Source organism: Camelus dromedarius, chromosome 4, assembly GCF_036321535.1.
Source record: "Camelus dromedarius isolate mCamDro1 chromosome 4, mCamDro1.pat, whole genome shotgun sequence".
Classification (NCBI taxonomy): domain Eukaryota; kingdom Metazoa; phylum Chordata; class Mammalia; order Artiodactyla; family Camelidae; genus Camelus; species Camelus dromedarius.
The window spans coordinates 61080681-61099318 of NC_087439.1; the positions used below are offsets into that span (position 1 = coordinate 61080681).

Consider the following 18638-nt stretch of genomic DNA (forward strand, 5'->3'; position numbering starts at 1 on the left):
TATCTCTTGCATACACCCTGCAACCCTTGGAGACTGAGGTTTTTCTATCAAATATCCCTAGTCAATTCAGATGCGCTAGAGCTACATTTATCCCAAGGTCACAGCCGAGTCAGGTAGAATATATTATCTGGCTGCCTTGCAGAAAGACTTATGCATCTCTTGCACTGTTTTGTTGACAGCTTTAGCCATGAATCTTTCTGAAAGGAAAAGAGTTCCAAAAACTTACGTGTACTCTCCTCTCCCTATTGCTCACTCTAGAATGAGCAGTTTAATCGATATTTTAGTGGCACTCTCCATCCTGATGGGCTACTCTGTCACCACTGCCAGCTTTGTCACCTACATCGTACGGGAGCATCAGACCAAAGCCAAACAGCTACAGCACATTTCAGGTGTTGGAGTCACATGCTACTGGGTAACAAACTTCATTTATGACATGGTGAGTAACTTATGTCTTTGCAGGAAAGACAGCACTGATTTAGGTAGAAGACAGTTTTATATTTGAGATTCATTGACCCTGGTTTGTTCAGATTATTACCACAAAGACAGTAAATTAAGGAAAAAAGTTTGCATCCAGTGGTTGGAGGAAAAGAAAAATCCACCTTCCCTGCCCTTATCTCTATGGTCTGAGGACCTCCTGTATCAGATTCCCCAGGACATTTGTTAAAATGTGGATTCCTAGGCACCAGTCCAGACCTATGAGATCCATATCTTGGGAGTGGAGACTGGAGAATGTGCATTTTTAACAACCCCTTCCCCAAGTTACTTTAAGCACACCGAAGTTTAAGAACCACTACTGTGAAGAAATAGTAGCTTAGAAGCAGAATAGCCTTGTCCAATGATAACAAATAATCAAGCTTATAAAAATTTAATCAACCAATAGTGAAAAATTTGAGGTAGTAGCCCCTGCTGAATGACACATTAGAGAAGATTAATTGGGAAAATAAAGGATAAATTTCATTGATAGCTGTCTTATTTGCATAAGATGGTTCTTAAGTTCAGATGGTTTTTCTTGACTCCAAATGTGCCAGTATTGGCCAGAAGCCCAGGATAGGTATGTAGTTGCCAGGTGATTATGGTGAAATTGTCTGAGTTGCTGTAAAGACCAATGGCTTGAAGAATTGGAGAGTAATTAACTGCAGATCCGTTTGGTTAATGTATCCAGTGAGGTCTGAAATGCGTTTGTTTGTAGAAGTCAAATCTAAAAGAATGATAATAATTTCTCTGGACTTAATAGGAGCTTTCACGTGTTAAGAAAGCTTAAAGTACACACTTCTGTGAAGGACTACTTACTACTTAGATTCTGTTATTATATATCTGGTGCTCATTACAATTTTAGGAGATTTTCCTCCCAAATTAAATTACCGTCTCTTTCATTGTGTGCATCTTGCTGCAGACTCCTCAGCATTTAATATTTCTGCTTGCTAATGAAACACTGAAGTCTTCTTTCATATCCTTGTGATTCTAAGAATGTGTGGCACCCACTGCCCTGCTGTTTTGCAGAGTGGCTCACACTGATAACCAAGCCTTAGAAATCAACCATCTGAGAGAGTTCCAGCATTCACAATTAATACTTTGAGGACTGAATCTAACTAATACCAAGATACCTGGCTATCTTATCTTTCTCAGTGAACCTCTGTCACCAAATGATCCCAGGTTGCAAAGCCTGGAAGCAGGAATACCAGGGACTCCGTATCTCTATAACGATGGAGACTGGCTTGACCTCATACTGGAGGAGACAAATTCTAGAGTGAAATCAATGTAAAATGAACTGAATGTTATAAGCAACAGGAACATAGATAAAAATTCGTATCATCAAGTGTTTCCAGGTCAATTTGTTAACAGTTTTAAACTAGATAGGCTATTGATTTTTTTAAAAACTACTTGCCATATGTTAAACATTGTTTTACATGTTCCCATAGGTCTTCTACTTGGTGCCTGTAGCATTTTCAATTGGTGTCATTGCAATTTTCAAGTTACCTGCTTTCTACAGTGAAAACAACCTAGGCGCTGTATCTCTCCTACTTCTGCTGTTTGGGTAAGCTGCAGTGAAAGAAGAATTAACAGAATTAAATGCTCCTGGACACAAACAGGACCTAAATCTCATTAGCTAATTTACAGTTGTCTTGGGGTTTCATTAGTCATAAGTGATGATTAACAGTACATTACATTTGCTAGTCCATAGTTTGTATAGTAATTCTGAAAATTAATGTTGTTCTCATTAATAGTAATACCTATCATTAATGAGCACTTACTAGGTCCTGAGTGTCACGCTTAGCAATTTATAAATGTAATTTAATTTACATAAAAATGGAGGCTTTAGAATGATCAGAAAAATGTATGTACATGTATGAATTTATTAACAAATTGTGAGTATATATAAATATATGGCATTTTAAAGTATATATATTTATGTATATTTATTTTATTTATATTTTTATAGATGTCTAAGAACACATATATAATATTGTTTCTGAATGAGGGTACTTAATGCAGGTAATACAGGTTGATATAATCAATGCTTAGCATAGCACTTCTTTCTGCCCTGAATGCATGAGTAGTATCCGTTTAGTTAGCAATTGTAGCTGATGAAGGATCTGTGTCTAGTTCTACTTCATTACCTCAAAGGTTGCTCAGGTATTTGCTGAAAACAGAACATCCAGCTTCTAAGCATACACTGTCTGCTTAGCTAGCCTACAATAATGTCATTTTTTCCCTCAGCTTTAAATTGTAAAATATACATTGATTAAACTCATATTTCTGAGCAAAGAAAAAAAAGTCTTGCTTTGGTGGTGTAACATCATCTCTAGGAAAAATTAATTTATAGTCATAATGATGTCAGACTACTGAAGATTCCTTAAAAGACCTTTACTGTCATTTAAAAATCATGCTTTGGATTTTATGTGTGTGTGTGTGTGTGTGTGTGTGTGCATGTGTATGTGCTGTTGCTAAAAGGAGGAATAAAAGAGAGATGTAATTATAAGGCTTGGCAACTCATCCCTAATGTTTATTTTCACTTTAGAACACTATCTAAGTTATATATATATGTCTGTTTATTTAGTGTAAGAATAATTAAGGCATAATTTTAATTCTTAGTATTATTAACGTAAAGGTATGCCACATTTTCTTGGATGTACTTGCTGGCTGGACTCTTTCATGAAACAGGAATGGCTTTCATCACTTACGTTTGCATCAACCTATTTTTTGGCATCAATTCCATTGTTTCCCTGTCGGTGGTGTACTTTCTCTCCAAGGAAAGGCCTAATGATCCGGTAAGGTCTTTTATTAGTCTGCTAAACTTCAGTGAGTGGATCAAATGCTTAAACATGTTCAAGGAGGTAGGCTTTCTGTGTTTTGCATTCTCTAAATAAAATAGAGGAATTTCACTTGATTCTATTAAATTTAGTGGTGGGGGGAAACTACAGCCTTTTAAAGTTCTTTTTAGACTCCATCTAGGTTATCTATGATTGTATATATGCAGTGTCAAAACTGTTGAGATTTGACAGGGCTTGAGTAGGGACATGGAGGTGAAATCAGACACATTGTATGGCACTAACAAAAATCATGCAACCAGTGAGTCAGCTAAACTTTTTACTTCTTAAGAAACTGTTATGGTACAGTAGGAACAAGGACAATGGCTTAGTCATACAACTATGGGTTAAGAGTCATTTGAACGTCCATAGAGAAAGAAAAACGAATTCATTCCCTTTCAATCATGTATTGGAGTCTACTTCATTGTAAGCATCACTTTCCATTCAGAGCTGGCAATTATGATTACTGAGGAGGGAAGCACTACCCGTGCCAGGCAATTGGGTGGAAAAGAATAGAGAGGAAATGAAGTGAAGTGAGGAAAAGGCAAGCACACGCCAGGAGGAAGAAGAAAATTCATGAGGTGCAAAATGGTTGGTTCCAAGTGTGAATAACATGAAAATGAGCCATTTGCTCCTCATTCAGAGAGGTTGTCTCTCCTTCCATCTCATTTCACCATTTTAGCCCCCCTTTGAGTAGCTTAGCTTCTGAAACGTTACTGTACTAAATACCTCCTTTACTCAGACACCTACCTGTAGATACTCTGTGTCAGACCCCAACACCCTGGCTATTACTACATTCCTAGGATCTAAGGCAGCTCTAGAAGTGATTCTGCACCCAGGGTTTGGCCTGACACCTTAGACCATTTCAAAAAATATATAATCCTCTTTTGCTTGGATTTTGGTAATAAATCTCCATCATTTGGTTATAGTAAATGTTTATGTGTAAATTCAGCATGCATATGCAATAATTGCCTATCTAGATAGGCTTCTTGGATTTCAACATTTGTCTACATCTAGTTTCAGTTTTTGTCAGTTTGTTGGAAGACTAACACTGAGCTTTATTTTTATTCTTCTTATTTCAGACTTTAGAACTTATTTCTGAAACCCTCAAGCGCATTTTCCTGATTTTCCCACAATTCTGTTTTGGTTACGGTTTGATTGAACTTTCTCAACAACAGTCAGTCCTAGACTTCTTAAAAGCATATGGAGTGGAATACCCAAGCGAAACCTTTGAGATGGATAAACTAGGTGCAATGTTTGTGGCTTTGGTTTCTCAAGGGACCATGTTCTTTCTCTTACGACTTTTAATGAATGACTGGCTAATAAAGAAACTCAGGTAAATACAATAAAAACAGTGTTCGACATCTCTGACAATACTCAATTCAAAATATTCAAGGAGTCGTCAACAGTCTAAGCTTTTCCACTGGTAATATAGAAATGTTTTGCTCAAAAAACTTTTAAAAATCAAAGCATAATTCACCATTTATTTCATTCAGTAAATAATTATCAAACCTTACTATGGGTCTGCAAGTATTGTAGAGTGAGAAAATAAAATTAAATAAGCACAATTGTTAGCCTTAAAGAAATTAAGATTCAGTGGTGGAGAGAAAACTTGTACATAGAGAAAAGATGTAGTCTTTGAGTTGTGCTTGAAAAGATGGAAAGTAGAAATGGGGAGAGAGAATTGAGTATGTAGCATATTAGCAATGGATCTGGGAAAGGAAAATTGAATAAAGTGAGGACAGAATCATAAATAAAAAGAAAAACATGTACCATTGACCCAGCAATTTTATTTCTAGGAAATTTTTTTGAGAGATATGCTCACACGTATGCAGAATTATGTACGTATAAAGTTATACACTCCTAATGGCAAAAGAATGACAACCTAAATGTCCTTTATTTAGAGACTAGTTAAATAAATTATATACATAATTTATGAATGAAACAGTATGCAGCCATTAGAAAGAAGGATGCAGTTCACTGTATAATGTTTGGGATTACTTCTAATATTTATTAAGTGAGAAATGCAAGGTTCAGAACTACATATAAAGTATATTGTCATTTGAGTTTTAAAAGTATATATATATATTATTTATGCATACATATGCAGAGATTGTCTCTATGTCTCTGCTACAGAGAACTGTATATTGGTTGAAGAAGACTTACTTTCACTAAATATTCTTCAGTACCATTTTAATTTTAATACTTGATATACATTTATCACCTATTGAAAAATAAGATTTAAGTTAATAATAATGAAAGAGAAGACAAGAGCAAAGATAGAAAAATCTTGGGCCATGTTTGAGAAGTGAGTAATACAATTTGATCAGAGCACAGAGTAAATGTAATAAAAGAGTAGGAGCTGAAGCATATGCTGGAAAGTTATGGAGTTTACTGATTGCTTGGTTAAAGAGATACAGCTTGGACTTTGTTCAGTGAGCACATAGTAGTATATCAAAGGTTTTTGAACAGAGACCAACAGGATCAAATGGTGCTTTAGGAGCTGTGGTTTTGTGGAGACAGTGCAGACTGGAATGGAGCAGTCAGAGACACTGGAGCAGTCTGAGGCTCCTAGATAAATCTAGGTGAGAAACAAATGAAAGCCTATGATGGTAATAGCAACAGACAGACAATGATCGATGACTGGGTGTTATAAGGCATTTCCAGTGCTAGGAAACTGGCTGCATGAGTGGGTTGTGGCATGGGGAAGATTCAAGGAAAAAAAATCACGGATGGAATATCTGTGGATATCATTAAAAGAAACAGGGACATTGGGAGGAAGGCTTGAATTGATTTGTTGGTTTGGTTTGCTTTGGTATTTATTAGGCAAGATACTGAAGTGGGTTTGAGATGTAGTGAGCTTTCAGAACTGATAACCTTAATATATTGGCTACATCCTAGGTAAGACACAGTAAAAAAAAAAAATATAGAATAGCATTCATATTATTGATGACAAAAGAACAGACAGGATTTTTTTTAAAAGGTGATCATTGATCATGGGTCTGTAAGTGTTGAGTCTTACCAATGACTCTAGTCTCTCTGTTAGGAAGTAACTTTCAAACCCAAAGTGATTTCCTTGTTATGAAATTAAGATTCTGAATTGTAACAGTGGATCTGTAAGTATTTAAGGCATGGAAAGCAAAAGCTGTTTCTCAAATATCATAGCAAATATTGTGAACAGTATCTGTACTAAGTTTTAAGTTATTTGAGTACCATAATGCATAAAAAATTTTAAACTCACATAGTATGTGATAGCACACTTTTAGTGAAGTGAGAACTTCTTAAAAGATGTCAAAACTGAGTGGTGCCATTTTAAAATCATTGATGCAAAATCTTTTCATTCATTTTTTAGACTCTTCTTCAGAAAATTTAATTCTTCACCTGTGGTCGAGACAATAGATGAAGATGAGGATGTGCGGGCTGAGAGATTAAGAGTTGAGAATGGTGCAAGTGAATTTGACCTGGTCCAACTCCATCGTCTCACAAAGACTTACCAACTTATCCACAAAAAGATCATAGCTGTAAACAACATTAGCATTGGGATACCTGCTGGGGAGGTAAGGAACAATGTTTTGTTTCTAGCTATCCTTTATATTGGCATGGTAAGTGACAAATAAAGATCTTTATCTTCTTTTAATTTTTTCCTAGAAATATGAAAGTCAACCTGTGAATACTTTGATGGATTCTATATGTATAATTTACATGTGTCCACGTGTTACTTACCCCATTCATCTTCCCTCTTGCCAGGGAGGACTCACCACACACCAAGTCCTGAGCCTTTCCCAAGTTACTATCCTCACTGGGTGGACTTTCAGTCAAGAATTATGTGCAGGGTACTTTTTTCAACTCTTAGTTTCCAGACTTCTTGAAAGGCAACATAAAGAAATCAGTTGTTGGAAGTGAGGTTCTAGAACTGCAACCATATTGATTCTTGCTGTTTTCATAGAAGAAATATTAAGGCAGCTTGGAAAGAAGAAAGAGAATGTGAGCATAGGTTGCCAAGCCTAGCTGCAAACTAAATGCATCAAATTTGTTTGACAGCATAAAGATATTATTGCTTCAGTAGCTTATTCAGTAAAGTTGTGATTTTGTGTGAATAATTTCAAATCCATAAATATAATTACTTTATCAGGATAGCATACCTCACTTGTTGGGTATTTTACCATGTCACCAGAGGTATGCTATAATATAATATGTAAAAGAAATCCTATGTATCTATACAAATATTCACATTGTTAAAGAAAAAAAGATATATAAGTACCCATTTGTTTTAAAAGAGAAAGTTAAAAAAAATAAAAGAGAAAGTTTTATCAAGTGCCAACAGAGGGCTACAATATCCATGAATAATTCCAGTGATTTATTTTTCTTGGTAATTTATTTTACCCAAGGAGAAGGAGAAAAGAGATATAATAGTAGCACATCTTTAGTTTGAATTAAAGTTTACGTCCTTTTTTTTTTCCTCCCTCAAACCAGTGCTTTGGCCTTCTTGGGGTAAATGGAGCAGGAAAGACTACCATCTTCAAGATGCTAACTGGAGACATAATTCCCTCAAGTGGACACATTCTGATCAGAAATCAGACTGGGTATGAAAAATACTTCGATTTATAGAGCACAACATAATTAATGAGAAGAGTAATTAAAATGAACTCTTTATGTTATTTTGTGGTCAATCATTAGGGGGAAGAACAGCCATCCAAGTGAGTGGAAAATTTTAAACCTCCACGTGTGACTGTGATGGTTGGATTGTTTTACCTCTTTTTACCTGAATCACGGGTCACCATGACCGAAATAGAGCTACCCTCTCAACATTTGGGGATAAGAAAGGAAACATCTGAAATTCATTTGTGGTTTTGATTCTCTCAATTCAGATCTCTGGCTCACGTTGACTCTCACAGCTCATTAGTTGGCTACTGTCCTCAGGAAGATGCCTTAGATGACCTGGTAACTGTGGAAGAACATTTGTATTTCTATGCTAGGATACATGGAATTCCAGAAAAAGATATTAAAGAAGTGAGTATAAGTGTGAAAAACTAGTTCACTTGAAAACCATTATTGTTTCTGCTTCCCACCTCCCTTCCCCTCAAGACCCAACTTGACCTCTGGAAAACTAGGACACTTTTCTCCTGACAGTGACAATGGATACAGCATTAGCTCGATTGTGTATATCACATACACACCTATCAGCTCGGCTTTAGAAACACCTTGGCCCATGTTCAGTTACCTTTTAAAAACTTTTAACTAAAACATGACGTTTGCCTTAGGCTCTGGGTTGAGCCTTGGCTGGGGATGCCTGTACATTCTTTATTGTTCAGATAAGTATTAAAACATGGAATTACCTCCAGACTGCCCAAGTGAAGTAGACTAGCTTCCAGTTCAATTTTTTAAATGTGGTTTTGTTCCTCACCATAATTATTTACCTTTTTAATGGAATGGCTAACCCTTAGGGCATTTTTCTCTATTTTTGCAACCCTTCGGGGCCTGTTGAAATCCTCCTAGGATTCCACTGTTTGCCAGGGTTATTTATCTACAGAAATAGCCACAAGAACACACTATTCCTAAATTAATACACTAAAGTTTTGATACTAGGTCAGTTTGAAATAGACTTAAAGCCTTTGTGACAACTCACCCCACAGTCAGAAGAAAGATGAAACAGTGATGACAATCAATAAGAAACCTGCCTTCTGAAGGGATGAATTCTGTTTTAGCTCTTTGAAGCTTTACAAGGAAATCCTGTGTTAGTTACAGCAGAAAGAGCAATTGTATACACACACTCTCTCTCACACACACACATACAGTGGGGCACGGGGGGATCCCATTTGAAAATAAGCCTCCACAGAATTGCTTTTATCTCTTTTATCTCTTTAATTTATCTTTTTTTATCTCTGACCTATTAATTTTTAAGTGGACCTTTGAAAATAAAAGTTAAAATTTATGTTGAATTTAAATGTTTTAATTGGGGGGGTATGTATTTTTTCATTATAAAACTTTCTTTTCACAGGTAGATTTTTTTTTCCCCCACTTAATGCTTTAAGGGTTTTGGAAGGGAAAATCAACCTAAGTTTTCTTTTCCACCCATAGACTGTTCATAAACTCCTCAGGAGACTTCACCTGATGCCCTACAAGGACAGAGCTACCTGTATGTGTAGTTACGGCACAAAAAGAAAATTATCCACTGCACTGGCCTTGATAGGGAAACCTTCCATTCTGTTGCTGGTAAGAGAATCACTGTGAAAAAAGCCTGCTACATAATCAGAACCACATATGCAATTGTGTGTGTAACATTTCATTCACATTATTGCAATAAACATTTACTGAGGTCTCACTATGTGCTGGTTATTTTGCAAAGCACTTTGTGTATACTATCTCATTAAGGGAATTTACATCAGCACATAATTTGTTGGCACAATATGCCCTTGGAATGTTTTTGTCTGAAGCTATGGCTCAGTCAGTTTCCGAGGAAATACTTGGCATGGGAATAGGAAGTAGCTGAAACCAGTTCACGATATTCAAACGAGTAAGTAAAATTATGACAGAATTTGATTCACAGTTATTGAAGAAATAAGTTCTACTGGTAACTGATCAGGTGAACTAACACATTTTCCAACTTCTACCTAAAAGGAAATACACTTTTTACGACAATGTATTGGGCTAAAATGTTATCTCCTTGTTGCATAAAAAGCATGAGTTACCTAGCTTGGGATGCAATCAACAATACGCCATTCTGTTCTATCTGAATTTTTTGAAGGCAAGATATACATGCTATAACTGTATTTTGGTTAAGAGCTGGAAAATTAAATTGATCACCTGGAAATATAAATTGCACTAGGAATGACATAGCATTTTGCTTCCCAGACCAAATATTGTGAAAACTGTTTATTTCTGAGAAATAATCTTGCCCTTGTTTTGGAAGATCCCTTTCATTTAAGGACCTCCAAACTCCCAAAGAGCCTTAACTATATGCAATAAAAACCCAGTTATAAATCACCACATTATTCCAGGGATTAAGTAATATACCCCTGATCATTTAAACTGCCCAGACAGAGTAATGCACAACCTATCTTTCTACAATACCGGAAGCTTACAGTGCATTATTTCCCTGCAAATCGATGCTTATAATGGAATTCTATTGTATAAGTGTCCCTTAAATTGAACAAAACAATCCTTAGGCACCCCTGTGAGATAATAGATGTAAAGTACTTTAAAATGTTAAAAGCTGTATGCAAATATTTTGTATTAATGAGCTGAACTGAAATCAGGATGTGAGAGAAAGATACAGTATTTTCCTTTGTATGCATTTACTATATATACGCTGTTGGCGTCAAAAATGGGGGCAGTGACAATATACTGTTTCCCCAAATTAGCACTCATTTCTTTCTTTAAATTTAACCTCTTACTATAAGAATAAACCTCTGGTGATCCTATATACATACTTTCCATATCAGATATATATTTTTAATTTTTACCTAATCTTGACCTATCATTTGGTTTTTTAAATTATCTGTCAGGATCTATCACTGCTTGTTTAGCTTTTCCATTGCTACATTTCAAATTTTAAGTCTGAACAATTTTTCAAAGCATCATTTACTTTAAAATGCAATTTATATCTTCCTATCTGGCAATTTCTGCAAACCTCGTTTTTATTTCCCCAGGGAGTATTAAATATCAATTAATCACACAAAACTAAAAATACACCTCAAATGTATTAACAAAAAAATCAAATTGCATTCTCTATGCTTCAGATAACATATTATCACTCACAGCCACAATTCTGCTATCAGAAGAAAGGTAGCAATTTTGTTGATGTAGCTTCAAATATATATGTGACAATGTAGTATTAAATGTAAAAACTCTTGCTTTGTCAGTAATTGAAGCAGAATTTTTTCCAAAGAAATAGAAGAGACAAGTGTAAAGTAACAGGGTGTCAACTTCATTGAGACACTTTTTAAAATAGATTGACAATTTTAAATGATTAATTTTGAGCTTTTTGACAGCAGCAGAAAGAAGCCTATTAAGTATAAAACAAGTTAGTCACAGAACCTCGAAAAGTGATTTCTGTTCTAGGCGAGTGAGACGCGGTGATTCATGTAAAGAACCTCATCAAAATTTAATTAATTTGATAAATTCTTCTTGTAACTTTCTATTAAGGATGAGCCGAGCTCTGGGATGGATCCTAAGTCAAAACGGCACCTCTGGAAGATCATTTCAGAAGAAGTACAGAATAAATGTTCTGTCATCCTCACCTCTCACAGGTAAGCTGAGAATGGGAACTTTAAAGTTAGATAACATGATATTAGGATGCTAAATGGGGAAATGTAAGCCTGTGTGATATATATGGATAATGAATGTTCGCATTTGGATTGAGGTATTTTATATTTATAGTCATAAGAACAAGTCAGGAAGGTTTCATGGTAAGACATCGGCTCCTATAGTGGCACAGGGCCTAAGCGTGCTTTTTAAAACAAACTTCTCATGACTTAAGGCCCTTTTAACTCAACAATGACTCCCTGTTGCCCATCACAAAAAGTTCAGTGTCCTTAGGCTTAGTATGCAAAGCGTTTTATTTTCTGGCCTTATCTAAATTTCTAGTCTTTTTTCCTATGACACCCTCTCCTATCAGTCAATCTGAATGACTCATGGTTTCAGATACACTCACTGCCCTTTCCTATAAACTATGCTCTTTCTTTGGCTGTGCTTTCCACTGGAGTTGGTCTTTTTACAAAATCTCCAAATTCTAATCTTACTCATCCTTTGAGAACTAGCTCACAGGCCTCCCCCATGAAGTAGACCCTTTCCATCAGTTAAGTAGAAAAGTTACTAAAGCATTTTATCTGTGCCCTTTTTAATAAGGTTGGCCCTGTATTAAGTTCATCCTTTTGCTGTAATTATCATATAGTAGAAAAAGTACTAGATATGTTTAGAATCAAAATATCCTATGTCCTAACCTTGCCCTAGGTCACTATATGTTCTGAAGCCAATCATTTAATTTCCATTAACTTTTGAATTAAATGTATAGGGTGATCCCAAAGATCTCAGGGTGATACCTAAGATCTCCTCCAGTTACTATAGGTTATGAAATTAGAATTATATAATCAAGTACAGGTTAACTAATTGTAAATATGAAAACATAAAAGCCAACTGAATACAGAGTATGAGGCATAATAAAAAAAAGCTTGGTGTTATTTTGGAAATGTTTCTTAGGAAATGTAAGTCATGAGTCAGAGTTTGAAAGAAATACTGTGCTTGATACAGTGGGCATTGCAGATGAGAATAGCATCAAGTTTGAGAATAAACAGTAATAAACCCTATCTGAAGACATTTAATTTCCACGTTCAAAGATTTTTTTGTTCTTCAAGGAAAAAGACATTTTAAGGAACTCAATCAGTATTTCTAAAGTGCCATGATGAAAAAGTTAAGCTTATGCTCATGAACTGCAATCCAGTTTTATTTGCCCAGAATGTTCATACAATTCTGTCTTTCAGCATGGAAGAATGTGAAGCACTCTGTACCAGGTTGGCCATTATGGTGAATGGAAGGTTCCAATGTATTGGATCATTGCAGCATATTAAGAGCAGGTGAAGCACAAGTGTATTGTTTAGCACACGGTGTAGAGTAATCAATCTAACAGTACTATACTCACCTTCAGGGGTTATCTCAGTAGCCTATCCTGCAGTGACTAGTAAAACTGGAATGGAGAAGCTAATCATTGACTCGCCTTAAATTTCAATGATTGTACTGAGGGTTGAATTTTTTTTAGTTAATAACCCCCAAACCTACAAGACCTAAAAGCTAATAATAATGAAAATAAATGATGATGATGATGATGATGATGACGACGACGACGACGACGATGATAAATAACCCTCAAGCAAAATATTCTTAGGAAGCAGTGTTAACAGTTAACTCAGTAACACATTAGACCTTGACAAGTACATGAAGGCATTGATTTTTAGCTAGCATGTTCATTTGTCATTTGCACAGGCTTTTCGTAAGCTATTTATCATTTTTACCACATTCAAAACCTTTGAATCAAGAATACATTAGGGAAATGTGCATAAATATCATACTATCAAATTAAAATTAAATTAATATTTCATATCCACCAGAGTGCATATGCATTTTACATATCCATGTTAATCTTCAAGCTTCATGATGCTACTTTATACCTTTATCTGTACAACAACTTGGCTTTTTTATAAGATAATATTAACCAAGATAAGAAAAAGAATAAAAGAGGCCTCATATGTTGTTCTCAGAGAGTCTGTTGTGACTTATTTCCAAACTCTATTTTTGGTGCAGTTAGCTAGTATATTGATTTATTATTTATTTTAAAAACTCCAGTGATTTTAATCTTTACAGTTGACACCAAATCTCCAATAACTTGCCTCTCAAGATCTTCTTTGTTTTAAATTAGAAAGCATTTAGCCCCAGAAATTGACATCAAATACCAATTTATGGGTGCCAAAAAAAGCCCAATTTTATGTTTTCTTTCTAATGCAGCTTTTGTCCAAGGATCTGACTTTGAATCATGGTAGAAATAAACAAGAAGTCATGGCAGTGCACTATTTCCAGTTTGCAACATGCCCTGAACTTTTATGGCAAAATGATAGCTTTTATATAGAAAAAGTGGCTATAATGGTCAGCTTGGGTCCTGTTTCATTATCCAAAATTCCAAAGGACCTATTTCAGCAAAATGTAACTCTTAACTTATTTTGCACTTCTTTCTAGGTTTGGACGAGGATTTACTGTCAAAGTTCACTTGAAAAATACCAAAGTGAGCATGGAAGCCCTCACAAGGTTCATGCAACTGCATTTTCCAAAAACATACTTAAAAGTAAGTAAGAGATTGTCCTGCCTTTTGATCTGCCTGGTTTTGATAGTCATAATCTAATATCACAGTGGATGTTTGCCATTTTCAAATTGACCATAGCTTTATTATTTATCTTAATATATTAGCTCAAGATGCTTAAGATACTCTGAAGCACACTTAGTATAAAATCTTCAAATTAGTCATATATTTTGTAGTTATTTAAGAATAAACTTTTACACTTTTTTTCATAGTCCTTTTATACCCCTTTATTTCTTCCTCACAAAGACTTTATGACCATATTATGTTAGTTTTCAAGTTGTATACTTAACTAGTTTATTAGTTAAGTATGTTAGGGAATTGAGGGGTGACAGATACATATGACCAAGGGCATTTCTTCCTAGAAAAAAAATTAACAAAATTCCAGAATGTCACAGCTAGAAGAGATTATTTCCTTTGCTTTCCTCATTTGAAAGACAAGCCCATGAGTTTTTGAGCAGAATTACTTGGAAATCAAATTCTTAAATCCCACATTAGTTGGAAAATTGATCACTAAATTTCATCTTACATATAACATATCAACAGGACCAACACACAGTTATATGCATATAGATCACATAGTACATATTTAAATGCACTTGACAAAAAAAAGTTATCATTATAACAACTTTGACATGCAGGTAATTTGTACGAGTTGGTTATAGCAAATGATTGTTTTTAAAAGGAAGTCAGATGTGGAATGATGAAAAGAAGTTGGTCGACTTGGGCTGAGGTCCAGCTCTGCCTGTGTGATTTCCAGCAAGGCATTCAGTCTCTGAGCCTCATTTTTCTCATTTATAAAATAGGAGTAATGACACTTACTTCACAAGATTGGTGTGAGTGCTAAATGATAAAATGTCCACAGAGATGCTTCATAAACTATGAGACACCCATATTAATGTGAAATGACTTTAGAGAGCAAAATGGAGTGTGCTTTTAAAAACAGTTCTTTATCTCTTTGAAATACCTTTGCATCCACCCCCCCAGGCCTAGACTAAGTTCTCCAGGAAATAATAGCTTTTACGATTCTTATCAAAATCCATTTTGTATCATCTAAATTAAAATCAAATTTAAAAATTTAAGGACACTTTTTTGAACAAATCGCATTGGTCAGTGAATTTCTGGGTTGAAATCTATGTCTATTCACTGAGTGATGAGATTGCTCTTGCCCTGGTCTCTTCCTCCTGGGACCAGGGCTCCACAAGACAAGTGCACTAGTGATAAAAATTAGATTTTTTCCTAAAAAGACCATTCTTTACAAGTATGTGATGGTTTCTAGATCTCTAAAAGGGAAAACAACAATTCGGGAGTAAAAATAAGTAAGATAGCCTGATTACAGTGATAGATGTGATGTGAACACAAACCAACGAGAAGGGCTAGCAGAGGAGTGAGAAGAGGGGTTTCCAGCAACATAAGTCTAGAATGCCAGGCTGCAACATACAATCCTGATCTAAGTCATAGGTTACAGGGATTGATTATGGAGTAAGAAAAATCCTGACCAAACTGGTGATAGAAAGATAGAAAGATCATTCTAGCTACTTTGTGCCAGAGCATACGAGTGCATACGGTTTCTAGGCTTCTGAAGAGGGTGTTGCAATAACTGAGATGTGGACGATGAGCATCAAGTTAATAATACTGATGGTGCAAATTGAAAGGAAAGGTTAAACTTGAGAGTTATTTTAGAGGAAAAAATAAATAGGATATGATGATTGATGAAATATGCAGAAAAAGGTGTTAAGATACTGCAAGAAAATAAGAATATATTACCAAGTAGATAGTAATACTATGGGCTAAATAAATTGAAAAGAATTCTGGAGTGAATTAAGAAAGAATGTGGCATTATTTGAATAAGGTTTCACTTAGATGCTTTTGAAATCTGGCAACTTTAGCCAATATAAATTGAACAGCTTATCCCTAGCCTTTTAGAACAATTCCAGCATTTAAAGAAATAAAATTTCTAAACATGATCTCTGAAAAAAGCTTATGTGAGCTGAGCAGAATCTGACATCTGCAATACCACTCCACAATATTTTTTTCTAAGCAAGACTACAGCTTTATAAGTGCATATGAATATAGAATGTTTTGGAATTATCATTAGCTATTTGATTTGTTTTCTCTTTGACATTCGTAAAACTTCTTATCTCATCTTCAAAAGCTGTTAGTTTCCAAACATACTGATTATTTACACTGTAGCATCATTTTCAGTGGAACAAATTTCAGTATGTTTCTTAGTTGTTGGTCAAGTTATGTGTAGTCCAGTCAATATTCCCTGACATCAAGAAATACATTTTTTTTCCTTTGGTTCTGACAGGATCAACACCTCAGCATGCTAGAGTATCATGTTCCGGTCACAGCAGGAGGAGTAGCAAACATTTTTGATCTGCTGGAAACCAACAAAACGGCTTTAAATATCACAAATTTCTTAGTGAGTCAGACTACACTGGAAGAGGTAAGCTGGATACCATGATCCATGTGCACAGTGTCACATTGATTATTATACATGCTGATTATTTCCTTTTAATAACATTCAATTTGTTTTTAATTGAAGCAATATTTAACTCTCACCTGAAAAACTTAGCTTAATTTATTTCTAGCTGCATCTTGGGATGTTAGGGGAAAAAATGTGAAAAGCAGTAACTATTTTTCATGGAGAAAAGTTTTTTTCCTTCTATGAAACATCTATGCCCATCAGTTATATGTTTATATAAAGCAACAATTATTTTCATCTATAAAACAAATAGCTGTTACTTTCCTTACTTTCCCCTTGGTAGGTTTCTTAAATAGCATTGCTTTTGATCGGCTTCCTGGATTAGGGGAGGAAGAGGATATCTGGTTAGAATTTGGTGCCCAAGCTTTGGATCTGCTAGATTCAGGCAACCAAAGCAATAAATGCAGGGATTTTTGTTTCATTCACATCATCTGTCTTAATTACATTTATGTTCAGTAATTTGAGGCTTAACAAGGCATCCTTCATCAACTTTGCACTGTTTTAATTTTATGCAATTCAACCAACGTGATGCAGAGAACATTTGACTGTATCTATCACTGGAATGGGTCTGAAAGTGAGGCTATGGAAGCCTTTGAATTGTGCTTCATCTTATGGACAATTTTTTATGGGGAATTAAGGCAATTATGGCTTTGCCGACACAGAAGATTTATCCTTTGACTTGTAACCAATTACCAGCATCCTGTCTGGCACAAAATAGGCTCTCAGTATTTTCTGGATGAATCTATGACTAATAGAATTAATTATTTTAAATAAAGTATAAAGGTCTGCCTGTTAAATAATCGGCTTACTGAACATAATGTTAATGTGAGTTTTCTATGCAAATTTTATTTTAGTGCATTAACTCTTGAGTGAAATTTGTCTCATCAACATAAAAACATTTGATAAGGGCTTGAGTTGGGCTCCTTGTTCATACTTGTAAGATATTGATGCAGATCATATAGATACAAATATGTGGCTTTAAATATTCAATTATAGCTTTAGATTTATAATTATAAATGTACTGATAGTTGTCCATATAGGAATTATTTTCAAGCCCCAGTTCAATTTCAGTATAAAGGAAGAACTCCTAGTGAGAGTGTGTATATATGTTTGGGCATGTCCCTATGAAATCTAGTTTTCTTCTTATTTGCTCTCCCATTGTGCCCACACACATGTGTGTGTATGTGTGTGCGTGTGTGTGAACTGACATTATTTCTTCCTTTTACCAAGTTTACCAAGTACAATGGCTTTATTTCCCTTGAAAAATCAGGTTTTCATCAACTTTGCCAAAGACCAAAAGTGCTATGAAACCGCGGACACTGGTAGCCATGGTTCCACCATAAGCATTGACTCACAGGATGACCAGATGGAGTCATAGTACCTCCAGCAAACTCAACCTCAGCAAATGGCCAATGGCTTCATTTTGAGGAAGAGCCACAGAAGATACGAATTCCTCAAAATATTTTAATTTTGAAGTATTATATTATTGGAAAGTTGAAATGTGTAAGACTAGCCAGTAACTGTAAATGGAAAGTTTTCTTTCTAAGATCAGTGAATGTTGTTGCTGCTGAGATGAATTCCTGTCTACTCAACACTGTGAGCATACTAACGTATATGTTGTTGACTCTTATGCAAAGGTGAAACTACCTGAAGATGAATGTCTTAATTTATTACTTTCAATAAAAAGACAGCTTAAAAGGCATGGTTATTAGCAGTTGAAAAGTAAGAATGGAGAAGAAAAGTAAGGTAGTTTGGGGTAGGTAGAAATGAGAGAGCAAACAAAATAATTTATTTTTAGAAAATAACAGAATGAACATCTCGAATACATGACTCTTGCGTGATGTGCAAAGTGCCAAGGGCCAGATTAACACAGCAGTAAGGAGTGGGCACAGTGTCTGGACTGTGCGTGTATGCCATTTTCAGTACCTGTGAATACGTGGGGACGTACCAAACCCCCCAAAATGCCAGTTTACAAGAATACTATAGGAAGGCAGTTTAC

General features: G+C 35.2%; 1 protein-coding gene across 1 annotated transcript in view; it reads left to right on the forward strand.

Annotated features, from left to right (window-relative positions):
• Positions 1 to 18247, forward strand: part of ABCA12 (ATP binding cassette subfamily A member 12) — a 153722-nt gene extending 135475 nt beyond the window's left edge. The window contains exons 41-53 of the mRNA XM_064485413.1: positions 259 to 436; positions 1920 to 2035; positions 3110 to 3269; positions 4391 to 4644; positions 6661 to 6865; positions 7782 to 7891; positions 8177 to 8318; positions 9387 to 9521; positions 11454 to 11557; positions 12788 to 12880; positions 14034 to 14139; positions 16463 to 16600; positions 17910 to 18247. Coding sequence (XP_064341483.1) covers positions 259 to 436; positions 1920 to 2035; positions 3110 to 3269; positions 4391 to 4644; positions 6661 to 6865; positions 7782 to 7891; positions 8177 to 8318; positions 9387 to 9521; positions 11454 to 11557; positions 12788 to 12880; positions 14034 to 14139; positions 16463 to 16600; positions 17910 to 18017 — 1849 coding nt within the window. The 3' untranslated portion in view covers positions 18018 to 18247. The remainder of the gene's footprint in view (positions 1 to 258; positions 437 to 1919; positions 2036 to 3109; positions 3270 to 4390; positions 4645 to 6660; positions 6866 to 7781; positions 7892 to 8176; positions 8319 to 9386; positions 9522 to 11453; positions 11558 to 12787; positions 12881 to 14033; positions 14140 to 16462; positions 16601 to 17909) is intronic.
• Positions 18248 to 18638: the final 391 nt, after the last annotated feature.